This window comes from Melanerpes formicivorus, unplaced genomic scaffold, assembly GCF_026170545.1.
Source record: "Melanerpes formicivorus ecotype bairdi unplaced genomic scaffold, bMelFor1.0.p_v2 SCAF_5, whole genome shotgun sequence".
Taxonomy (NCBI): domain Eukaryota; kingdom Metazoa; phylum Chordata; class Aves; order Piciformes; family Picidae; genus Melanerpes; species Melanerpes formicivorus.
This window is the reverse complement of record NW_027142357.1, coordinates 5,321,775-5,346,435: the sequence shown is the minus strand read 5'-3', so window position 1 is coordinate 5,346,435 and position 24,661 is coordinate 5,321,775. Positions and strand designations below refer to the sequence as shown.

General features: G+C 45.7%; 1 protein-coding gene across 1 annotated transcript in view; it reads right to left on the bottom strand.

Moving 5' to 3' along the window:
* Positions 1-24,661, bottom strand: part of SATB2 (SATB homeobox 2) — a 139,331-nt gene that overhangs the window by 36,442 nt on the left and 78,228 nt on the right. The window contains exons 7-9 of the mRNA XM_068137944.1: positions 19,264-19,736; positions 4,834-5,046; positions 142-297 (exon numbers count right to left, since the gene is read on the bottom strand). Coding sequence (XP_067994045.1) covers positions 142-297; positions 4,834-5,046; positions 19,264-19,736 — 842 coding nt within the window. The remainder of the gene's footprint in view (positions 1-141; positions 298-4,833; positions 5,047-19,263; positions 19,737-24,661) is intronic.

Genomic DNA, 24,661 nt, shown 5'->3' with positions numbered 1-24,661 from the left:
ATGCAGATTATTGTTATTGCAGGAACAGATGTAATTTTATTGGTGGGAAGAGGAGATAGGTCTAGTTCCAACCCCGGGGTTTGCTTGAAAAACAAAACCCCAAAAAGCCCCACAACGAAAAAAATCCCCTCCACCACTCACCTGACTTTTATTGGCAGCCACTTTGGCAAACAGAGCTTGCGATACCTTGGCCCTTTTCATCTCCTGTTGGATCTCGTCATAAATGGCAGCTGTGATGTTGACGTTGGCGCCGTCCGCCTTAATGGGGAGGTCTGTTGTTGGTGTCGAGGTTTTGGCCTACCAAGAGACCATGAAAATAATAATTAAAAAAGTGCTGCTTTCAGCCCAGCCATCTGTGCAGAAATTATCAGAGGATTTCAGTCAGCTGATGCCAAACTGCATTAGCTACAGAGGGACACTTCCTGTCCGTTATTCTAATCAGGTTAATTGTGATTGGAAATAATTGCAGTGCATTCCTATAGGACATGCAGGGCCCTGTCAACGCTCCCCTGCTCCCTCCCAGCAGCTTCATGAAGCAGCTCAAGCACAGGACAGGTAGCCAGGGCACCGGGCTGCGGGTGGCCGCTCCGCTTGGCTTTGCCAGCGAGCTGCTGCACCAGGGGCACCAGCCCCTACCTTCTCCCCCCTCTCTAAAAGTGGCCTACACCTTGGAGGAAGAGCCAATTCTCCCAGAAAAAATGAGTAAATGGGTAGAGGTCTCTAAATAATAAATTATTACTCAATTTAATGCACTCCCTCAAGTCTCCCTCATCCTTTATTAAAGCTATACGTATGTCATTTGAGTGCCTGTGGCTTCCCAGCCTTATCATCATTATGCTAGCCAGACAGTCACCTAATTTCACCTAGGAAATCAGTGGAAATGAAAAAAAAAATAAATCATTTCACAAAGCTGGGCTTTGGCATGCCTTTGATGTGCTGCCCTCATTCTCCTAAACTCATATTGAGATTTTGTGTATTCCACTGCACTCCTTTTAATTGAATGATTTCCCATCAGCTTCTGTGACAAATGAAGGACAATAAGGGACGCTGCCAGTACTTTCCCCAGCTAGACTACCCCCTACAAGCCTTCCTTCAATACAGTTCAGACTGCTACAAGATGGGGTTTTACAGCCCCTTGGCCAACGCAGTCCCCAGAACACACCAGCAGCCCCTTGGAGAGAAAGATCTCATTTGCTTTCCAAGTGCAAAGAAGAGATCCCAGGGCTGCTCGCTGTCCCTTATGTCTTCTAAGGTAGACTTGTAGGTTACTGACACAAAAATCTGCTTTCTCCTGAGGTGTAAAGGACTGAAGAAATAAAGCAGCCCGGGTGGCAAAGCTCACACTTCCCCAGAGATCCAAACCTCCCATAAACCCTGCTGACATTCAGCTATTTGGCCCAATTCTAAACCTTTTCAGCTGCCTCCCATTTCTGTGTCAGAGTTGAGCCTGCTAGAGTACATCTCATGTTAATTTTTCACCATGCAGACATGCCCAAATGCCCATTTGTTAATGGGAAGGTTAACTAGGCAAAACCAAACCTTCTGAACTTCTACTTCTGCTTTGCCCTCCTCCAAATCTTCCTCTCCCTAACATCTTTTTTGTACCAAAGGCCACATTAATAACAGAGTCAAAATCCAATCAGGACAACAATCAAGACTAATTGCTTTGCCTACTGCTTCCAGATAAAGCTTTAACCAGTCTGCATCTTCTCCCTTTCTTACCCTCCAAGTTCATCAATTCCTGTTGCAGGCATGTGGAAAGGGCTTAAGATTGTCCTGCTCCTGATAAGGCTAGCCTCCTACATTTGGGCAAGGGCAGCTGGGGGGAAAGCTGGGGCAGACCAGAGCCTGCCCATGCCCATTGGGACACTGGTGCTCAAAGCCACCACCCTCCACTGGCTGTGAACACAGGCCAGCCCGAGGGGTAGACTGACAGGGACAGCACACTCTGAAACTAAACGTTCACAGATTGATGAGAGTTAAGGTAATTGTGAGAAACACAGGAAAACAACAATGAGATCTTGGGAAGGAAGAGGACATCCAAAGTCTGTCAGGACTCATTTAATGGAGCTTAATTTTACCAAGGGCCCTGAAGTGCTTTGATGGTTACAAAAAAAGCCTTCCCAGTCACTGGAGCCTTTGGCTAGCACGGCAGCTGAGGTCACCACAGCCTCAAAGGCCAGTATGGAGGCTGGAGATCCTGAGAAGAACAAAATTAGCACGTAAAAGGAAGATTAAAAATATAGCTCCATCCTGCATGGGTTTCCTACGCTGCAGTTCCACACCTGAAAACAATCCATCCCTACACACCCTGAAAGCTGCATCATTTTTCCCTTCATAACTGAAACAGGTAGGGCAAGCATCACCCCCAAGTATCACAGTCACCAGATGGAAGTATTTAATCTTAGAGGCCTAGATTCAAACCCTACCTGGATATTAAGGGGTTTCCCATGACTGAAATATCTCATTGCAAAGAGTGGGGAAAATAGAAGTGTTTGTATGCACAGTGCCAGAGCACTGGAAGTCAGCTGTGATCCAGGCCCCCTGTGTGCATGCAGTACCTCCCAGCAGCTCCCAGCCTCTTCCCATAGCACTTGCACCTGACTGCCCGATCCATCTGCCATTCTCACTTTGGGGCAGGGACTGAGCAGGGGAGCCTGGGGCTGGCTCAGAGTTAGGACAGCTGGGCTAGGTTGCTCAATGTGTGCCCTGACACCAGCGCTTCCACAGGTATCTGCCAGTGCTCTCCTACGCAGCACACTCGAGAACCATTCCCAGAAGTACTGCCGCAGGAGATCGGTATCCATGGAAACCACTTTTCCAAATGCCATCCCATCAACTTCCCCAACACCCTCACAATTCCTGAAAGGACAGTGCAGTTTCTACCACTGGTGCCTCAATGCACCCTGCTCTGGGGTAGTGACATACCTGCTGAGGGGCTAACACTGCTGAGGATTGCTGCAAGGGTGGCACTCGTCTCGTCAGAACTAATACCAGGCATATGGGCAAGCAGAGTGGCCGTGCTGGCTGCCCAGGAGCTGGGAAGCAGCCTCATCTGCAGAGGTGTCCAAGTTGTCAAAACAGCACCTGTGCTGACTAGTGTTGGCCCTCTGAGGGCTGGGGAGATGTTATCCGACAGGCACTGGGTACGAAAACCTTTGTGTGCCGCTTTAGCTGATTAAAACCCTCACAATATTGCATTGATTCTTCCAGCCGAAATAAGGCGAGGATGGGCTGCTTTGTACTTCTAGTGTATGGCTTTCTAGCAACACTTGGCTCTTAAAAATGTAGGCAGAATTTCCATTATTTTAAATGATGTTCTAGCTGTGGCTAAAACATGGGGAAATGTCACATTTCAACAGAGGAACGAGATGGGACAACAGATCCAATTTTTATTCTCACCAGATTGCATCTACATTCTCCATTTCCTTCTGTTTCCTCCCTATTTGATTGTAGTTGCAAGACCTATTGCAAGAAATCTACATAGGAATAAGCTACTTCCTTTGTGAATCCACGAAAATGCAGAATGGGGCTACACTACTCAAATGTTAAAGCAGCTCCCTTTATGATTTTATTTTCACTAAAAACGATCAGAGGTACACAAGGAGTTTCCTGTGACATAAAAATTGGGTGTCAAACCTGGGTTGGCAGGATCTATTTGCTTTCAGTGAAAACAGTGCTTGACATCATGTATGTGCTGAAGTGCACCCAAACACCCAGATCCCACTGAACAAACTCAAGAGTTTCCACAAAATCAACACATCTTCCTCAAGGATGATCAGTCTGCATGCAAAATTGTGTGCCTCCCCCCCCCCCAAATTCTTGCCTACTTTTAGCAACTGTGGCTAAGGAATTCCATGATAAGTGCTCAGCAAAATATGGTTATAAGCACGGCTAACACAGCCCAAGACTTCACAGACTATGTGTCTGTGATATCACCAAAGCAGAAGGGTTAGTTGAGCACCAAAGCTCAAGAGAAGTGCTGGAACTGACCTGTCATGTCTGCACCGGCAGACATTTCAAGCTCCAGTCAGGCAAATGTCATGCCAGGAGTTAATCATCACCCTGTGCAGGCACCCTCACTCTTTCAGAGTGTGTCTGGGACTGCAAGCAGTCTGGTATAAGGGGAAGACTCTTATGGTGCAGCATGTGGATGCTCTTTCTTAGTGCAAAGGAGCAATCTAATCAGGGAAACGGGTGGCAGCCACACATTAATAAACACGTGAAGTTAAGTCAATGAGATGAGAGCTGGTTTGAAGCTGTAAAGCATCATCTTCCTTCCCAGCACTTTGCCCATTTCTGTTTTCAGTACTTCAAATGATTCATTTGTGTAAGCCTCTCACTGAAGGATTGTGATCTCCTATGCAGAATACAGAGCATGCTAATTTCTAGCAGTGCCTATCAGGGAGTTCACTGTTGACCTCTTTTCACTACACACTTTTTACTGCAACGTGTATGAACCTCTCCATAAGCCAACAAACATTCTCTGCATTCAGCAGGATGCAATGGACACAGATAAATGTCACTTGCACTCTTTTCTATAATCTATTCTGTAACAGACATTCAGTGGACATGTATCAACACCCACACACACTCCTTCAGGCACTACTGTTACATACTTCTCTACATTTATGGCATTGATTAAAGCTGCAGTCATCATCACAATGTCCAGCTGAAATCTACTAAACATCTTTTAACAGCCACTCCAAACCACACAAAAGGATTTCCAGAACTTATCTGGGCAAGGAGAGCAACAGACAGGGGGAGGGTGGGGAGGAAATCCTTCCCTGGACTAATACACACCACAAAAAGTAACAAGGGACTGCATCTTACCTGGGGGGTTCTGGAGGAGCTTGGGCTGCTGGCAGCTGAAGACACCATGCTCACGTTGGGGTTCATACTTCTCTCTCTCTCATCCTGATAGATACGATCCCGCTCCGAGTCAGGCAAGTTGAGGAAATTCTGCATTGCCCTTAAGTTTACCAGCAAGGACTGGGAAGCTGTCCTAGGGTCTTCTTCTTTACGCAGGATCTCTGACAACAAGCCCTGGTTCAAAAAATTACCAAAAAAAAGGAGAAGAAAAATAAAAAAAGAGCCCAGTCATGTCTTGGGTTTTTTAACGTTTGTTTAGTATACTCAGCTGAGTTCCAATACTGAGAACCTGCATCAGAGTCTCATGGGCTCTCCCCAAGGGGATGTTTTGTAGGAAAGTGTTTGCCTTCTGGGGGCTGGGGTTTATTTTGGGACTGTCCTATTCTGGCACTGCAATAAGCTGAGTATGGAGATGTTGGAAAGGAAGGTAGGTGCACTGGGTAGAAGAAATTGCAGCTACCACCAGGTGCTTGCTACAAATATTTTAGGAGCTGTTAGATTGGTCTCTCTCTCTCTACTTGGAGCTGGGAACACTTGGCAGTCTTGTTCATCTCTGACAAATCTGACAAGGTTGGTAAATTTAGTCTCGACATTTAAACAGTGCAGGAGGTTTATAAAGAAAAACGTTTGACTGCTTTCTGATGTTACAGTCCATTCATTTTGGTCTGGACAGTCATTTCTGAGAGGAGAAAGATGGAACAGTAATAAAGCCTTAGAATCCAGCTTTGAGGATTTAACACATTCTCTCCTGCCTCATTTTAAAACACCACAGGCTTCATACCACAAGATGATACCATGTTCACCTGGATTTTACCAAAGCTATCATCCCAGGAGATAAGCATAGCACTTCCCCCCACAAAAAAACCCCAAACCAAAACACATCACCCCCCAAAAAAAACCCCAAACCAACCAAACAAAAAAAACCCAACAACAAAAAACCCCAAACAACAAAAAGCAAACTGAAGGGAGTTGAGAGAGATGAAAATGCAATTAAACCAGGCTTAAAGAAGTTCTTCACCGTGAGGATGGTGAGACACCGGAACAGGTTGCCCAAGGAGGTGGTAGAAGCCCCATCCCTGGAAGTTTTTAAGGCCAAACTGGATGGGGCTCTGAGCAACCTGATCTAGTGTGAGATGTCCCCTGCCCATGGCAGGGGAGGTTGGAACCAGATGATCCTTGAGGTCTCTTCCAGCCCTGACAATTCTATGATTCTAAATTGAACGATGGGATCAAATTCCTGCATAACCTACATGACAGTTCCACAGATAATCTAGAAGTTAAGGGCATCACACACGTGCCTTGATAAGGGCCCACAGAAACTACTGGGACACTGCTGGCCAATTACCCAAATGCCAAGATTTTTAGCATACATTCATCTCCTTTGCCAGACTTCCTGACAAAACCAGCAGCCCAGCACACAGCACCTCTGTACCTGCATTTGTCTGCTATCAAACACCAATGTTAAAAACACACAGCTGAAAGCTTTACACCAGACATGCTCAAACCCAGCTCCACACACAACCTGAAGGCAGGCTGCACACAGATCTGTCTTTTCAGCTCCTCATCTACATAATTAAGCTAAGAGATTCCCAATTACATTTTCTTGCAATTATCTGAGTAGTTACCAGAAGGACTGAAGCTGGGAGTGGAGCCATGGAGGGGCCCTGCAGTCAGAAATGGGATCAGAGAGAGAACCTGGCTGGTGAAGGAGGTCTGCACTGGGAAAAAGTTTGAAGAAGGTGCTGGGTTGGCCTCTGGTACTCTCTGTGACCTCAGCACAACTGCATGCTCATACTTGGATTCTTCCTCAGGGTTTACCACCCCTCTGAGAAGCTAGGGACATTCTGAAGAGCTTTCCAAAATCTGCCAGGCCCACAGGCTGAGGGAGATTAACCAAAAAAGGACCTTACAGAAGCTTTGAATCCATGACTTGCATGATCCCATGTCCGATACAGCAAGTCCCTGTTATAATTTTCCCTTAAAGCCAGGGGAAACCTCTCCTAATGCAGTAAATAAATATCAGTTCCAGAGATTCTCTAAAGTCTTAATTTCCTGAGTCTTTTAAAGAATACATAACATCTTTTTTTTTTTTTTTTTTTAAAGAAAAGATAAAGAATGAATGAGCTTAGGTTGAAAGACAGGTACCTGAAAGCTACTGGAGCTGATTCTAAGACAGCCTTTTCTCCCTCCCATTTTATCCTGGCTAAATTTATGGTCCAATTTCAAAATTGGAGAGCAGAGATGTATGTAAAAGCATGCCAGCAATTACTTTTCAGGGCAGTCACTGACTCTCTATGTAAATCAGAGGCTCACAGGTAGAAGTGGCTTGGTCATGGTACTAAGAGTTATCTCACTGCCTGAGATACTTGTGCTAAGAGGCCAATTTATCACCAGATGGTTGGCTCTGATCATTCACAGAATGCATTGGTTTGGAAGGCACCCTCAAAGGTCTTCTTGTCCAATGCCCCTGCATTCAGCAGGGACACCTCCAACTAGAGCAGGCTGTCCAGGGCCACAGCAACTCTGATCTTGAATGTGTTTAGGGACAGGGCCTCAACCACAGCCCTGGGCAGCCTGTTCCAGCATCTCACCACTCCCATTGTAAACAATTTCTTCCTTACATCCAGCCTAAATCTACTCAGCTTCAGTTTCAAACCATCAGCTCAAACCATCACACCCGTCTAAACAAGTCCTTCCCCAGCCTTCCTATATAGGTCCCCTTCAGATACTGAAGCGTAGCTCCAAGGTCTGCATGGAAACTTCTCCATGCTAAACAGCCCCAATTCTTATTCCCTGGTGAAAGAATTCAGTGTGGGAAATTCAGCATGCTGATTTGGTGGTTCTGAACCCTAGCCTATGCCCATTGTTTGTACAAGAGTCTCACCCCGCCATAGGGATGCTGCTCAATCATGAGGCTGTCCAACTGCTGGGTACCTCACTTTCCTAGACAGGTTCAGGAGGGAGTCCAGTTCCCTGCCCCTGCCCTTCTCCCATGTGCCCTGCAGCTAGAAAACCTGGTACCAAAGAGAGTTTTTCTGCAGCTCCCCAAGTGCTTTGGCAGCATAGAAGCCACATAAACAGCAGGGCATACAATAAGAAAACTGAGTCAGAGAGAGAAATCTCGTGTCCTCTTACAACTGAAGCTGAACAATACTGGTAAACGACAGTGGATAGATAGCTGAGTGATAGTGTAGGATAATAAAGTATCTGGAGAGAAATAATGCTTACAATAATTCTGAGCTACTGAAGTATACACTAACCAGTGAGCATTATAAAAAATAAAGTGATATTAAATAATCTGCGCAGCCTTTTTGTCACCTGCAACAAATTAGGCTTTCAATATGCAAAACATCTTCCTTCCAGGAAAACAAATGATCGTGATTTCATTTAATTGTAATTTAATGAGGCATAATGTATTTTTTAAAGTGATATACACCAGGTGTGTGGTGAGGAAGCCAGACAAACCCCACTGTTTCTATTTTTGAGAGAACCCTAAAGCCAGCCAGTGAGTGTTTTCATTTCTGCAAATTATGTTTCTGCTGGAGGGAGTGAAGGAGGGAAACCCACAGCATTCGTACATTTGTTATAAAATTCCACTGGCTAGATTAGCTCATTCCAACTTACTTACATCTCACATATTAAAAAAAAAAAAAAAAAAAGGAATGAATTAAACATTGGCAGTTTGCAGAGTAACCAACTCTGCAAACCTACAAGAAGATCTTCGGGGACTAGAAAGTCTCCAACTGATTTTAAATAGCCAAACAAAACCGTCTATACCGAATACAGCTTTCAGGGTACATTTCAGGACATGCAGCTTGGTAACAGCTTCAGTTTTCCACTCCTGTGCATCACTTCTAAGCCAGCTGCTGAAGAGGTAACTGATGAAAAGTTCTGCAAACAAGGTGTGTGCTCGCCCTGAGAAAAGGGCCCTGTGCAGGCACAACTTCACTCACCCTTGGGACACGCACCATTTTTGCAAGTTACACACTGGAACCATAACTGACTTTAAAAAGTAAAGCAAGTGGTGGAGGAAGAAGCACACGTCCAAGCAAAATAAAACAGTGGTTGGATCTATTTAAGGCAGGAGGAATTTTGCTGGTGGTTGGGTTTTTTTTTCAGTCTAACTGAAATGCAGTCCTTCAAGATAGCAAAGTTGCCATTGTGGGAGATGTGTTCTACCACTCATCCTATGAAAATCCATTTGTGAACTAATTTCTTTTATGTTTATTAATTACAGGATTTCCAGGACAAAGAACTCAAACCACATGGACAAGAAACCTTTTGCAGCAACTTCTAAAAGATGATGCAGTAGGATGTAGAGCAAATGTTGTTCAAACTGAGTCGTATGTCCAAAGGACCAACTAACCAGTCATCAAGGCCAGCACAAAGGCTTGAGCAAAGCAGACAGAAAAGCTTGAGCAAAGTTTGAGCAAAATCTTCCTGCCTTCTTCTCAAAGGACTTCAGCTCAGGCCAGGAAAGAGTGTAAATGAGATTCCAGTGGGACACAGCAGACTTCACTACCAGCAGCTGAATGCAGGACAGTTCTGCAACCAGAGCTGTTCAAAAACAATCTGCATGGAGGGTAAGGAGGTCATGTGGGAGGACAGCACAGACTCCAGCATCCTGAAGACAGAGGAAGATGAGGGCCATCAGGCAGCAGGAGAGTCACAGGCACTGGTCAGGAGCTCATGCTGGATGGGAGACATGCTCTGCTTTGGGCAGATCTAAGTAACATGTTTATGAGTAGGCACTGAGGTTAAGAAGGTTCAGAACAGGCTTTGGACAACTGGAGTGCTACCCATGGCAAAAACTTAAATAAACCCCACTAATATGCTAAACCTCCATTTTTAAGCTCTGTATAAGGAGATTGTATACATGAAAGCCTAAGAAAGCATGAATGTATTTCTCATACTTTCGCTTTATTTGTGCCTCTCCATACTGCAGCCATTGCCAAAGGCAACAGAGAAAATGCTGAAATGCTAGAAAAATGGTGCTCTGTAGTTCTTAAAGCTCCAAGTATTTTAAGCCCAATGACAGTCTGACTAGGAAAGCTATCCTGCTTCCCATGAGATATCAATGCAGCTCTGAAGAGGCTCAGAAAACAAGAGATTTTCTCAGAGTCAAGAGCTGAACCTCAAGTGTCAGGGATGGAAAGATGTCCATGTGCAGCACTACAGCCCAGCACATGAGGCCTCTTCCCAGCATGGGAGGCAGCACTCTGGGCATACCTGGTTAGCTGCTCACCCCTCCTGAACTGCACTGAAATCCTGCCTTCAGCATACAACTACTTGATTCTGCCAGGCTAAAATGACCGTTTATATTTAAACTTGTTTGCTACTTGTGATTGACAGCTAGAGGAGGTAGGTTGGCTTGGGCAGCTCTGCAGCTGAAGCAGTGACCTCTCATAATCAGTTGTCTCCCAGAGCCATGCAGCGCAGCTGCAGCCCAGAAGGCAAACCCTATCCTAGGCTGCATAAACAAGGAGTGTGGCTAGCAGGGCAAGAGAGGCAATTCTGCCCCTTTATTCTGTTCTGATGAGACCCCACCTTGAATTCTGTGTCTAGTTCTGGTGTCCCCAGTCCTGCAAAGATGATCCAGGCAGGGAGCACCTCTGCTGTGAAGACAGGCTGAGGGAGCTGGGGTTGTTCACCCTGGAGAAGAGAAGGCTCCATGGTGACCATACAGCTGCCTCCCAATACCTGAAGGGATTCTACAGGAAGGCTGGAGAGGGACTTTTCATAAGGGTGTCTAGCAACAGGACAAGGGAAAATGGGTTTAAGGCAAAGGAGAGCAGATTTAGACTGGAGCTTAGAAAGAAGATTTTCAGTACAAGGCTGGTGAGACTCTGGAATAGGCTGTTGAGGGAGGTTGTGGATGCCTTCTGGGTGAAGGTGTTGAAGGCCAGATTAGATGAGGCCTTGGGCAACCAAGTCTAGTTGCGAGGCGTCCCAGCCCATGGCAAGGACGTTGGAGTAGATGATCTCTGCAGTGCCTTCCATGTTAAGCCACTCTATGACTAACACACCAATGCAGTCCCTCATTTAAAAAAAATCTCCTGATCTCCAGATTCACTGCCTACAGCCAGAGGATGAGCCTCCTTCTTAAACTCATTTAACTGATGCTAAAACACACACATCTCAGGAGAGAGCTGCTTAGGCACAAAGCATTTAGAGGCTGATTTGAATAAAACTTATACAGGGTGCAACAATGACAATTTGATTTTTATTATTAAAAATGATGGGCTTAAATCCTCAAAGAAAATGCCATTTTTGCATTAGTTTAATAAAACCTCTTTCTTATTATGGTTTCTCTCTTTATGAGGGAAGACAGGATGTGCATGTGGAGCTGAATGTGGATGCATGGGGAAGAGAGGGAAGGCAGAGGAAGACAGACCACCTGCATCCACTAAGTGCTGCCACTTCGATGAGGTGCATGTAAGACATTTATACTGAAACAGGTTGCCCAGGGAGGTGGTTGAGGCCCCATCCCTGGGGATATTCAAGGTGAGGCTCAACAGGGCTCTGGGCAACCTGATCTAGTTGAAGATGTCCCTGCTGACTGCAGGGGGTTGGACTGGATAACCTTTAGAGGTCCCTTCCAACACAAACCATTCTATGATTCTATGCTGGGAAAAGGAGCAAGGCAGCTGGTGCACCCTCAGTATCCATGCATTTGTTTCCCAGGCTCAGGACTGCTGTGCATCAGCTAAGTGCCTCCTCCAAGCTCACATTCTGAAAGCCTGACTCACATGCTACTTAAGATCTTTTCATTCAGCCTATTGAATACAATTAAGTTAATTGAAATTGAAAATTTGGGGCAGTGCAAAACCCACTGTTGGAACAAATCTCCCATGTACCAAAAAATCTGCAATTTATTACATTAAGCACTTCCCTTACAGACTGTGCTCTTTCCAGGGAGAACGCCGGTTGTGCCACAATTCATACAACAACAGAACTAGCAGGCAGCATGAAAGGGCTTCCTGCAGGAAGAGAGAGTTTTCAGGGTAGGGGAAGCAACAAACACACCCCTGAAAACCAAAACCAGAACCCTTGGTAACTGAAAGTCTGGGCACAATGGGTAGACACCATAGTGGTGAAGGCAGCATGGCTCCCTAGGTACCAGGCAGAATATTAGAGTCACTTCTCTTCCTCCTACTTAAGGAGAAAGTCATTTGCAAAAAGCATTCTGTCCAGCATCTGGCTCACAAACAAGTAGAGGTGCAAGAGTTACTTCATAGAATGTCTGGGTTGGAAGGGACCTCCAGAGGTCATCTAGTCCAACCCCCTCTCTGCTGTAAGCAGGGGCATCCTCCATTAGATCAGGCTGCCCTGAGCCCTGTCAAGCCTCACCTTGAGTATCTCCAGAGATGGGGCCTCAACTACCTCCCCGGGGAACCTGTTCCCGTGTTCCACTACTATCACTACTCTGTTTCTAATCATAAAGCCTCTTAGAGGACTCTCTTTTGATCCCACTTCAGTTTCAGAGAGTCATAGAATTGTTTCAGTTGGAAAAGATCTCAAAGTTCAACCATCATCTAACTCTGCCACACCAGGTGCTAAACCATGTCTCTCAGCACCACATCTACATGTCTTTCAACCACCTTCCTAGGGTGTTCCAGTGTTTGATGTCCCTTTCAGCATGTGTCTTCTAATATCCGATCTGGTCTGGGGTTATTTTGCCAAAGAACATAGAATTAGACATAAATGATGAGTCCCCTCCCTCCTTGCTTGTCTCCAAAGTCTTCCTTTGGAGCCTCTTTACCAACTTGCACCTGCTCTTGAAGCCTCCAACCCCTCTGTAAGTAGCCTGTGATGCCTTTGCACACCACAGAAGACTTATTACCCCCTTCCTAGTTGTTGGACCTGTGCACAGCCATACCAGAAGCTGGGGCACCATCCAGCATTGATCCTTCATTCCCCTACACTTCAACCCACTGCTGCAGCCAAGGTGTTATTGTATCCCTTGAACAGTGTGGATCAGTTTAGTTTATTTCTTCATAAATTCCAGTGCTTTGGGGACTGGTAGAGTTTCATAGATTCATAGAATGGATTTGGTTGAAAGGGACCTTAAGGACCATCTAGTTCCAACCCGTCTGCCATGGGCAGTGACACCCTCCACTAGACCAGCTTGCTCAAGACCTCATCCAACCTGGCCTTTAACACCTCCAGGGAGGGCGCATCCACCACCTCCCTGGCAACCTATTCAAGTGTCTCACCACCCTCTCTGTAAAGAATTTCGTCTTAATTTCTAGTCTAAATCTGCTTTCCTCAATCTTAAATCCATTCCCTCTCATCCTGTCACTACAAGCCCTTGTAAAAAGTCCCTTCCTGGTCTTCTTGTAGGCCCCCTTCAGGTACTGAAAGTTTCCTGCTCCTGTGCTGCTGCTTTCTTCAATCCAAGGAGTTAGGTTAGGCACCACAAGATCAGGCAGGAACAGAGCTGGGTAAGCTCCTCAGGGCAGGCAGGAGGGAGGGAGCAGTACTGTCTTTGTTCCTCAAGAGTTACAAGCAGCCTGAATATGCTTGGGTGTTTCTATCCAGCTCTCTTTGTATCTGGCACCACAACTCTTTCATTCAGAAAGCCTTAGGTTCACAGATATTTCCAGCTTCTGAGGCTGTGCAGTAAAACAAGCACTGGCCACTTGCCCAAACATGTTACTAGTTTTGGCTATTATGTCAAAATATTGAACAAAGAGAAAAGAAAAAAAAAAAAGATGCTTAAAAAAAATTATATATAAACAGAAACAGCCTATAGACTTTGCTGTCCACTGGGCACTTGCAGAGCAGCAGGTCCCTGGGGCAGTGGTTTAGACTCTCAACTTACAAACCATCCTGACTGCAGCCCCAGGAGCTGGCAGCTCTGAGAGATGCTGAGCAAGTGGGGAGAGGAAGGAGAGCATGCTCCTTCTCCTTATGCAGAGCAGGATGTAAATGACCTATTTTCCAGCTAGAATTCTCAAGAGCAAAGAGCACTTCAGCACCTCTGGATCTGCTAAAATACCTTCCCAAGGAGGACAAGGTAAATTTGAAAGCCTTTTAATGCATTTCCTTTAAATACTCCTGTTTCTTCTGCAGCTATCACCACCTGCCCAGCTCTCCTTGAGGAGACTTGATAGGGTGCTTGGTTGCATGGTTTAGTTGATTAGGCGGGTTGGATAATAGGTTGGACACGATGATCTTGAAGGTCTCTTCCAACCTGGTCTGGTCTATTCTATTCTATTCTATTCTATTCTATTCTATTCTATTCTATTCTATTCTATTCTATTCTATTCCTTGCATTACAACCTGTGATAAGCAAACTTTGATCTTCCCAACCTTTTAGTTGCAACTCAAATGTTGTATTAGGAGACATTATAGTGCAAAATGGAGATGGGATGAGGATGCGGCTCTGGCAATGGCCAAAACCCATGTGTGTAGTCTCCACCAGAAAGATGTCCATGGCCTTGGTAACAACTTTGGCCAGCAGCCCCCTTGTCCTGCCTCCAATTCCACAGTAGCTTGGTTGGCCAACCCAAGGGGTGCCTGTTTTCAGAGGCTATGACTCATAAAGAAGTTAGCCTGAAGATAATGCATGTTCCATCCTGCACTGAGACCAGCAGGAGAGAGTTGCTCCCTCTGCACATTACAGAATCACTGTGGTTGGGAAAGACCTTTAAGAACATGAAGTCCAACCATTACCTAACTCAAGAAGAGCCACTACTACTCCATTTCTAGATGGCTTTTAAATACATCCAGGGATGGTGATTCAACCACTTCCTTAGGCAGCCTATTCCAGGCTTTGAGAACCCTTTTGGTATAGAAGTGTTTCTTAATGTCTAACCTAAACCTCTCCTGATGTAACTTGATGCCATTTCCTCTTGTTCTATCAGCTGTGACTTGTGAGAAGAGAACACCACCACCACATTCCAACCTCCTTTCAGGGAGTTGTAGAGAGCCAGAAAGTCTCCCTTCAGCCTCCTTTCTCCAGACTAAACAAACCCAGTTCCCTCAGCAGCTCCTCACCAGACCTGTTCTCCAGATGCTTCACCAGCTTCACTGCCCTGCTCTGGACCCTGCACCTTGATGTCTCTCTTATACTGCAGCACCAAAAACTGAACCCAGTGTTATACCTTATCACCCTCTGCAGCCTGGATCTTGCAGGCACTTGTGCTCTCTGGCCTTCTTGAAGCTTTGGCTGCTTTTGCAAGTATGTGCAAGGCACTTCCAAATGCAAGGTGCATCTGCTCTGCCACTGACAGCTGCACTTCTCCTGTGAACTTGCAGTATTAATTTCCTTATTTTCTTCTCATGTTCAAAAAGTGCCAAAGCCACTTGGGCACAAACATAGTTACGCAAGGAAGAAGCTGAACCTCCTGCCCAGCTAACCACCTTAGTCATAGCAAGCTTTCTCCATTGCTTAATCCACTCTTCCCTGGATGAGCCAGCAGCCCCCCTCATGCCTTGGAGGGAGAGAAGTGGTAGCCAGCTAAGCGTGGGGCCAGGAATATAAACATCCCTTGTGATGTACTCTGTGTCTGCATGGTACCCATCTCAATGGGGCTCCTAGAACAGGGCAGAAGAGTCCTTACTACACCTTCTTGACAAGTTTGAATAGCAACTGTCCACATGAGAGGACCACATTTGGAGTGAAAAACTGCAGTGCTGCTGGATTCCACAAGAGAAAGGACAGTTACACACAGCCTAAGAGGGTGCCTCTCCAACATACACCAGCTGAGCTGGTCATAGGCTATACCAGCTTAGAACACAGTAGTATGCCCCACCATTTAACATGTTTCAAAGGCTGTGTAGGAATTCCCTGCTCCATTGGAAATGGTGCCAGCATTTTCTCTGTGGGTCTGAAAAATCTCTTCTACCTGTCCTGTTTGCATTTAGATTCCAGAGCAAAGCTGTGACACATTCATCTTTAGAGAGTCAAAGAAACGGCAGAGGTTAGCCCAAGGCATTTACTAAAGGTCAGTCATGTACCACTTTTGAGGGTTCCTCATACCCAGTTTCAAATAAATCTGGAACTTTGTTTGAAGGAAACCTTCTCCATGGCAAACGTGGCATGGGCCAGCTCCAGACCACATATCCTGTGCAGCTTTCCTTGCACTCAGAAGGTCCATAGCTGCCTGATGTTCAGCCCGCTTCACAGAGTGGGACCTCAGTGGGAGCACTGTGCCCCAGGAGATGCAGAGAATTTGCCACAGAGCCAGAAGCACTTTGTTTTCATCTGTGCAGGCAACATGGCCACAAGTATATAGACAAATACTGTTGTCTTCAGCTATGTATTTCCAACTTGAGGAGGCAGATTTGGACATTTCACAAGCTATAAAATTGCATTTCTCATGCTTCTGCCCTTCTCATGTTCCTCCTTCCCACACACACATACGCATACACATGTGTGGAAGCCACTTGTTATGACGGAGTTAGCCTAGTTTGGATCAAAGCTTCCTCTACTTCATTTAACAGATTTGCTCAGATGGAAGATCTCAGGGGAGAAATAATGTTAGTAAGAGGGGATTTTCAGCACTGAGCATGTAGGTCATTGGACTTTAAAATATATTAGAGAATAGTTTATCTATTAAACAGGTTGCACGGTACATATTTCATGAAGCTATACTTAATTATAGGCTAATGTGCACCACAGAGCTAACCAGGAAGAAAGCTGAAGCAGTGGCCCATAGCACAGTGATTAATACAGTTATTAGATGGCTGGCACACAGCATCTATTATTGGGTACCATCATGAGAAACAAGAGACCTCAGGTTTCTGAGGCTGGGACTTCCTCTGAGGCACAATCACCCCAAGCATTTCCAGAGAGAAACTCACTCCTCTGCATGTCCTGAGGAGAGGATCCTTGGATAGAATGCAAAGAAGTGAGAGCAGACTTAGAATTCCACTTCAGGTGCTTTTATGGAGCTTGCTTCTCCATCACAGTGTGTAGGATGTCCCACACCTACTGTGCAGCACAAGGCTGACTGTCTGAGCATCTCTTCTTAATATCTCAAACAGTCTCTGATGTAGGGAGAACTTCATCTGAGTTGGAATTAAAAGCTGGGGACAAGTAAGCACAAGTATGTACCTATGCTGTCAGGTGTGACCGGCCCACAGCCACACTGCCAGGAGACACTGAAGTGGGGAGGAAACCACATTTTACCCGAAGACCTGTTTAGCATCCCAAAACAACTAGATCTGTGTCAGAACACTGTAGGGGGTGTACAAAGACCAAAAAACCTTTTCCACCACCCACAAAACCCCAAACCTGCAGCTGATTTAGCCCAGATATCAGATGATCTGTCCTATGGTAGCTGCTGTTAAACACCACAGGCAGATAGGATTCTGTGACGTTGCTTGGCAGAAGCCAGTGTGACCTCCACCACACTCTTACCTTTTCCCTGCTGTCCTGGAAAGTCAACATGCAATGTTTGGTCAGTTTCCATGCAAGCCTTGGTGTTTCTTAGGCACACCAAATCAACACCTTGCCTCCTACCACAGCAGAACAGTTAACGCATCACTTAGAATCATAGCATCATAGAATGGCCTGGGTTGGAAGGGCCCTCTGAAGGTCATCCAGTCCAACCTCCTCTGCAGTCAGCAGATCAGGCTGCTCAGAGGCCTGTCAAGCCCTACTTTGAATATCTCCAGGGATGGGGCCCCAACCATCTCCCTGGGCAACCTGTTCCAGTGTTCCACAAAGCTCATAGTAAAGAACCTCTGTTCTTAACATTCAATCTAAATCTGCTCTTTTCTAGTTTGAAGCCATTGCCTCTCATCCTGTCACTTTATAAACAGCCTCTTTCCATCCTTCTTGTAGGCCCCCTTCAGTTACTGGAAGGCTGCTATTAGGTCTCCCTGGAGCTTCCTCTTCTCCAGGCTGAACAACCCCAGCTCCCTCACCTTGTCCTCATAGCAGAAGTGCTCCAATCCCCAGTCACTTTCGTGGCCCCTCTCTGGACCTGCTCCATCAGGTCCATATTATTCCTATATTGAGGGCTCCAGACCTGGCCCAGTACTCCAGGTGAGGTCTCACCAAAGCAGAGTAAAGAGCAGAATCACCTCTCCTGGGGAATGACATTTTGGTTTAATGGCATCTTGGGCATTACCACCCCGGCGCTCCCAGTCTGGCTAAAGCAGAGCTCAGTGTTTGGTGACGGTGGCAAGACTCTCACCGGCAGCATTACTACTGACCTCTTGTTCAAGTTCAGAATGTGTCATTCTGTCAATACCATCTACCTTGATTATACAAGGCTTTATATACAAAGGATTATGATCCCAGAGGGATGAAAAGCTTTTCCAAATTAAAATCAGTATTTTGAAGAGGAAATACTCATACATTCCCATGTAGTTTTCATTTGATATCCTCAAGGCTAACCCCAGAGCTCCAAGTCTTGTTGATTGGAAGTGAATGTTTTTTCTGACTGCAGCCATCTTATGAATTTAATGGAAGAAGGGAAGTAATAAAAACATGCTCCATACTTTAATTAGTTCCCTCATAACATGGCATTTCCAAAATGGCAGTGCCAAAGAAAATCATTAATCTGAGAGAACAGACAAAGGCACTGTACAGGGCAAGGGACAGACCTCCAGGAGACACACCCACCCACCCTTTTCTTCTCTTGCTGCTAAACTGACCTTGAAGACCAACCAGAAGACATTTGTACCAACATTAAATATGAAGCCACTTTCAATTTCTTTAGCCTTGCTATGGATTATCAGAGCTGAGAGATCACATTTTGCATGCCTTGAATGGCAGCAGGATACATGTGAACGGCCTTGTCTTCCTGAACACATGTCCACCCTGGGTTCTCTGGGTGCCAAGCTTAAGCTGATGCTGCCATTTAGTCCTTCCAACATCTGCATTTCAATAGGTAGTGAGGACCCCTGTCAGAGCTACAAAAGCAAACACCACCTGCTGCAAATCACAGCATCTCTCCCAGCAAGCACCCTTCAGTTCATGCACACTTGTCTTACACAATCCTTGTGGCAGCAGCCTCTGGCACTAGTTGCAGCATCAACTTGTGGCACTAGTTGTGGCATCAGCTGTACCACAGGAAGCAAATGAGGAAGTTACAGAAGCCCACAGACACCTCTGACCCTCACAATCTCTTGTTACCTCTTCCTGGCCATCAGGCAGGGGCAGCTGTGGAGGCTGATAACCACAGAGAACAACTCAGAGAATTCAGGAGAACAGAGTCACTACTAGAGAAGAAAGCTCAGGTAACAGCACAGAGGTGACCCAATGCAAACACCCAGCTGTTCCAGGAAGCCTTATCCAATCCCAATAAAGAGATAGAGGGGGGAAAGGGGAGTGTGCTCTGACCTATTCTTATGGCACACCTGCTTTGACCCACGACAATCACACAGCCCCACAGAGCCACAACATCTTGGTTATAGAACAGAAATCGATACCTGTGTGCGATTGAAGGCTACTCTCGCAAAGACAGCTTGAGACACACTGGCTCTCTTCAGCTCATCTCTGACTTGCTGGTAAATATCTGGAGAGACTTCCACTGATGAATTTGACGGCTCCGGTTTGACGGCTCTAGGGATGGGCGGATGATTCAAGAACTGCTGGTTGATAGCTTGTGGGTGCTGGTGAGCCAATAGCCGGCTGACAGCAATCTGCTGGTTTATCAGATGGGCCATTGCTATCTGCTGCCTCACCAGCTGTGGACTGAGCTGAGGAGACAGGAGCCCAGGGTTTATCATTGTCTGCATCGTTGGCACTTGGTTTCGGATTGGAGTGCTGTGGTGAATCTGGCCATGAGGAGACTGTTCGTTTGTTTTTCCCAAGGTTGCCAGCTGGTTGATATTTGGTAAGTGCATGGGACGTTGACCAAGAACACAATAGTCTGAAAGGTTTTCTCTTTCCCCTCTTTCCACTGTTAAAAGAAAAAAAGCAGTTTGCTGTCATTTCGGTCTGCACTTACAAAAGGACTGCTAGGGAAGGGTTACTGCAGGTGACTGCCAGGCAGCACTTTGCTTTACTTTGCAAATCTACACTTGCATAAAAACTTCACAGATACAAACACAAGCAAAAATAGAACAAAGTAAAAGCAACAACAGTAACTAACATTCTTTTGGACTTCTCAGGCATCACCCACTGCTCAAGAAGCCTCTTTATTAAACCAGTAGCAGATATCCTCTCCAGTCTCATTCCCTGCTGGGACATTTCCCTTTACACCATCACTAACTTTTGAAGCTGTCACAGCAAACTGAGTAACTTTGGAAAGGGGTCAGTGTTTCAGAATCCCTGAATGATGCAGTGATTCCTATTTCCAAAGCCTCGTTGCTGTGAGTCTGCTCAGAAACATCTCTGCACAAATGCTCACCTTAAAGAAAGTGGCTTCAAAAAACACCCCACTTTTGGTGCAACACCCCATGATCCCTAAGTGACACCATGCTACCAAAACCCAACATACTGCACAAAATAACATAGAGACTAAGTGTATATACTGGTACATATTGGCAATTACACTACTTATGTCAGCAATATCCAATACCTTAAGTCAGCAACTTCCAACATCTTTCCATGCAACTGCAAAACTAAATACACTATTACAAAATTCCCCCTGAAAGTTGTATTTGAATTAGGAACTGGTTGCCCAGGGAGGTTGTGGATGCCCCATCCCTGGAGGTGTCTAAGGCTAGGTTGGATGAGACCTTGAGCAAGCTGGTAGTGGAAGGTATCCTTGCCCATGGTAGGGGGATTTGAGCTAGATGATCTTCAAGGTCCCTTGCCAGCCAAACCATCCTATGAATCTATGATTCTATGAATCTGTGAAATAAATCACAGAAACATTCAGGTTGGAAAAAACCCTCAGGATCACTGGATCAAACCAGCAACCCTACTCTACAAGGTTCACCCCTAAACCATATCCCCAGGCACCACATCCAAACCACCTTTAAACACATCCGGGGTTGGTGACTCAACCACCTCCCTGGGCAGCACATTCCAATACCTGACCACTCTTGCTGTGACAAATTCTTTCCTGATGTCCAGTCTAAACCTACCCAGCTGCAGCTTGAGGACATTCCCTCTCGTTCTATCACTAATTACCTGTGAGAAGAGCCCAGCACCTGCCTCTCTGCAGTGTAGTTTTAGGTAGTTGTAGAGCCTCCTCTTTTTCAAACTAAAGCTTACAAGTATGTAAGTAACTCTTCTATAATTTTAAGTAATCAGAGGCCATTGTACAGTAGGCTGCAGATTCCGTGTGATTCACTCAATGCAGTTGGACAGACATTTGTATATTGATCTGCTATGAAAGTGTTCAGGGCCACATATCACACAAGCAGAAAACCACCAGCTCATCTGGTACTGCTCTCAGCAAATAAGCAGAGAGGATTTATTCCATAAATGCAGTAATACTTGTATAATGATTAACAACTGTACAAGGCTTTGAACTCTTTAAAAACTTCATCTATATATAAAGCTTTGAAGCTTTACACAGTTAATTCTCAGGATGACAGTTTACTGATGACTACTTCTGTTTCCTTCTAAATAAAAAGCTGGGGCTTTTCACCTCCCAGAGTTAACCTCAGGCAGAGAGCTCCGAGTTCTTACTGGGGAGGGAGTCATGCCCTGAACACACACAAACACACAGTTACTAACTTTAGAGCTGCCTGCCACTCCAGAACGTCACAAGTACTGAATTTTACAACTAGTTGAATTAGTACCAGGATTTTCCTGTAAGAAATTTTAACTCTTCCCATTCCTGTAAAGGAAAACGCTTACCCCCCCCCCCCCCCCCCACCTTTGAAAACAAACAAACAAAAAAAGCATTTCTAAGGGAAATATTAGACCCATTTCACCACAAAAGCCAATGATCGTCTAAGTAAGTGCTTATTTGTGCAGTAGGTTCCAGCTACTGTGCAGTGCACAAACACATGTCATCAAATGATCAGTTTTGCTTTATTGCTCAGAGGGTGCGAGAAAGGATGCGGCATTCCACTTTGCCAGAAATGCCAAAATCCAACTCAAATGCTGAACCTCATGACATCAGCAGGCCTCCCTGACCATCAGGTACAGAAAGCTCCACACCACCACTCTCTAGCTAGCCATGAAATCATAGAACGGCTTAGGTTGGAAGGGACCTTAGAGATCATCTACTCCAACCTCCCTGCCATGGGCAGAGATGCCTCTCAACTAGACTTGGCTGCTCAAGGCCTCATTCAGCCTGGCCTTGAACACCTTCAGTGAGGAAGCATCCACAACCTCCCTGGGCAACCTGTTCCAGAGTCTCAGCACCCTCCTGCTGAAGAACTTCTTCCTAACATCCAGTCTAGACCTACTCTCCCTCACCTTAAAACCATTCCCCCTTGTCCTATTACAAGGCACCCTTATGAAAAGACCCTCTCCAGCCTTCCTGTAAGCTTCCTTCAGGTATGGGAAGGCAGCTATAAGGTCCCCCTGGAATCCTCTCTTCTCTAGGCTGAGCAACCCCAGCTCCCTCCACCTATCCTCATAGCAGAGCTGCTCCAGCACATTGGTCATCTTTGTGGCTCTCCTGTGGACACACTTCAACAGTGAAGTATGAAGTAGGAGTAGTATTAACACCAGGGACAGGCCTGGCATCGATACAGAGATGTCACATGTGGGGACAGGGGAAGAGGGGCTGCTCCATCACCGCCCCAGGCCATGTTCTGTGGTCGAAACATAGACTGTGAATCCATGTGGCCGTACCAACTGTTGCCTTCTCAGCCCCTCTGCTGTTAGTCTGCACCTGAGCAATGCCATTAAACACAGAGCTGCCAACAAAATCCAATGGAATCCTTCCAGAGGTCCAGTAGCTGCTTGGCCATCAGGAATTAATCAATGTAAATGGAACAAAGGTGTTGCTCAGTGTACATGAAATACCTGGAGCATCCTGCTACAGGGAAATAGCATAAGGACTCCTTTTAGTCTTTATTTACACCCTTAGAAATCTAGAGACCTTCCACTAGGAGCTTTGGAAGAGCTGAAATAAGTTCTGAAGTATTTTGTAGTTTAAAAAATACACAGAGAATAAGTCACTGAAACCAACAAATTACTACTTGTTAGAACACAAAAACAGTAACCAAGTGTTTTTGAAAACTTGGTGAGAAATAAATATAAATAACATTCACTTTCTGGGCTGAACCACACTTGCCAAGTTTCCACCCACTTCTGACTTCAGTGCCAAGTTATAAAGCCCTATAAAAATAAAGTTTAAGATGAAAAGGCTGCCAGGCTGTTAATCTCTGCAGCGCTACTTGGAATTACAATTACAGAGCCATCACCTGACTCCCTTCCATCGGTGTGTTTTTCCCTTATTATCAGTTTCCTTTTGCAATCACGTTAGCCTATCCAGCCATGCACACACTGCCCATAAACAAACCAGATTCTAGTCACTTCAGCCCCTTCAATAATAAAAGGTTACCATTCACAGTTACGCTGGATGGAAAAAATGTGCATTACTCAACTCCTCAAGACTCTTTCCTTCTCTTACACATTGCCCCTATCTGATTCCCTGTTGTTCTCTGGTAACTAGGGACTGGTAGTGCTCTGTCGAGCTGCACTGGAGCAAGCTTGAGACAGCCCTGGGATGGAGACTGGCACTGTTCTGGAGACAAGCCAGCTTTCTGGCAGTGCTCTACAAGAAAAGGGATACAGGAGCAACAGAGCTACTCTGACACCAACGTTATGCTTCAGATCTTCCCAAGGCAGGGTTTTTCCATTGGCATTCTCCATTTTCCACGTTCCTACCCCATTAAACTTTCTCTTGTCCTTCCCTGCTTTGCTACTGCTGAAGTCAAGCTCTTGTAGTCCTGTATGAACTGGCTGGTACTTGAACATATCAGCACACAAAGCAGTGAAGACAGAGCAGCAGGACCTTAAACTGGGATGGAAAGGACTCCATGGACATGTGCTATGTTCAAGTACTGCTTATAAACTCTCTTTGCTAGCAATGCTTGTGCTACTTAAACAAAAGCTGGTCCAGGAGGCTGTTACCCACCTCCATCTGTGGTGTGACCACAGCAAGAGACATGACAGCATTTCCCTTTTCTCCCTGCATCCCACTGCCTGGTATACGATTCTGCAGCTCTTTTCCTGAAGAGCTCTTTTAAACCAAGTGTTGTTGTATTTCAGAGCCACCCACCCTCCTGAAGCCATTCCCAAGGTAGGCAGATACAACGTTCTGGCCACCAGGCACTGTGCTAAGTCCAGTAAGCAGCTCTCAGAGCACTTCATTTTCCTATATCCCCCTGTGACATCACTACCTTTGCAAGATAGTCAGAAACTGACATAGTCCCCAGAATGGGACCAGCAAATTGTCATATTTCAGTGCTCCTTTCTCTTCTAATGATTACCACGTGTGTCAATTTCAACTCTATACTGGGTTAGAAGCTTCCTGGACACAGGACAGAAGGAATTCAGTGCACCCTTCCCCTGTGTGATGCTCTTAATCTCTACCCAAATCTTCTCTGCATGGTCAAGCAGCTGACACGGTCCACAGCACAATGGCTTGGGGTGGTCTGCATATAATTTCCCATTTGAAATAAAACCAGCTCAAAAGATTTAAAATAAAATGCATTCCTCCACCTTTTCTTCCCCTCACCCTTTATTTTCACTGAGCTGTTACTAGGAACATTCTGACAAACAGCCTGTAGGGTGTGTAGGGTTTATGAGCAGCACTGAATTGAGTGACAGCACTGGAAACCAAATTCCTCCGCACAGCAATGGACAGCAAGAGCTTCACAGCCTCCCAACCCCCATGACCCAGCAAGTCTTGGACTTTTCAGTCCCACAGGCACATGGGCACTTTGCCCCACATAGGAAGAGGCTGGT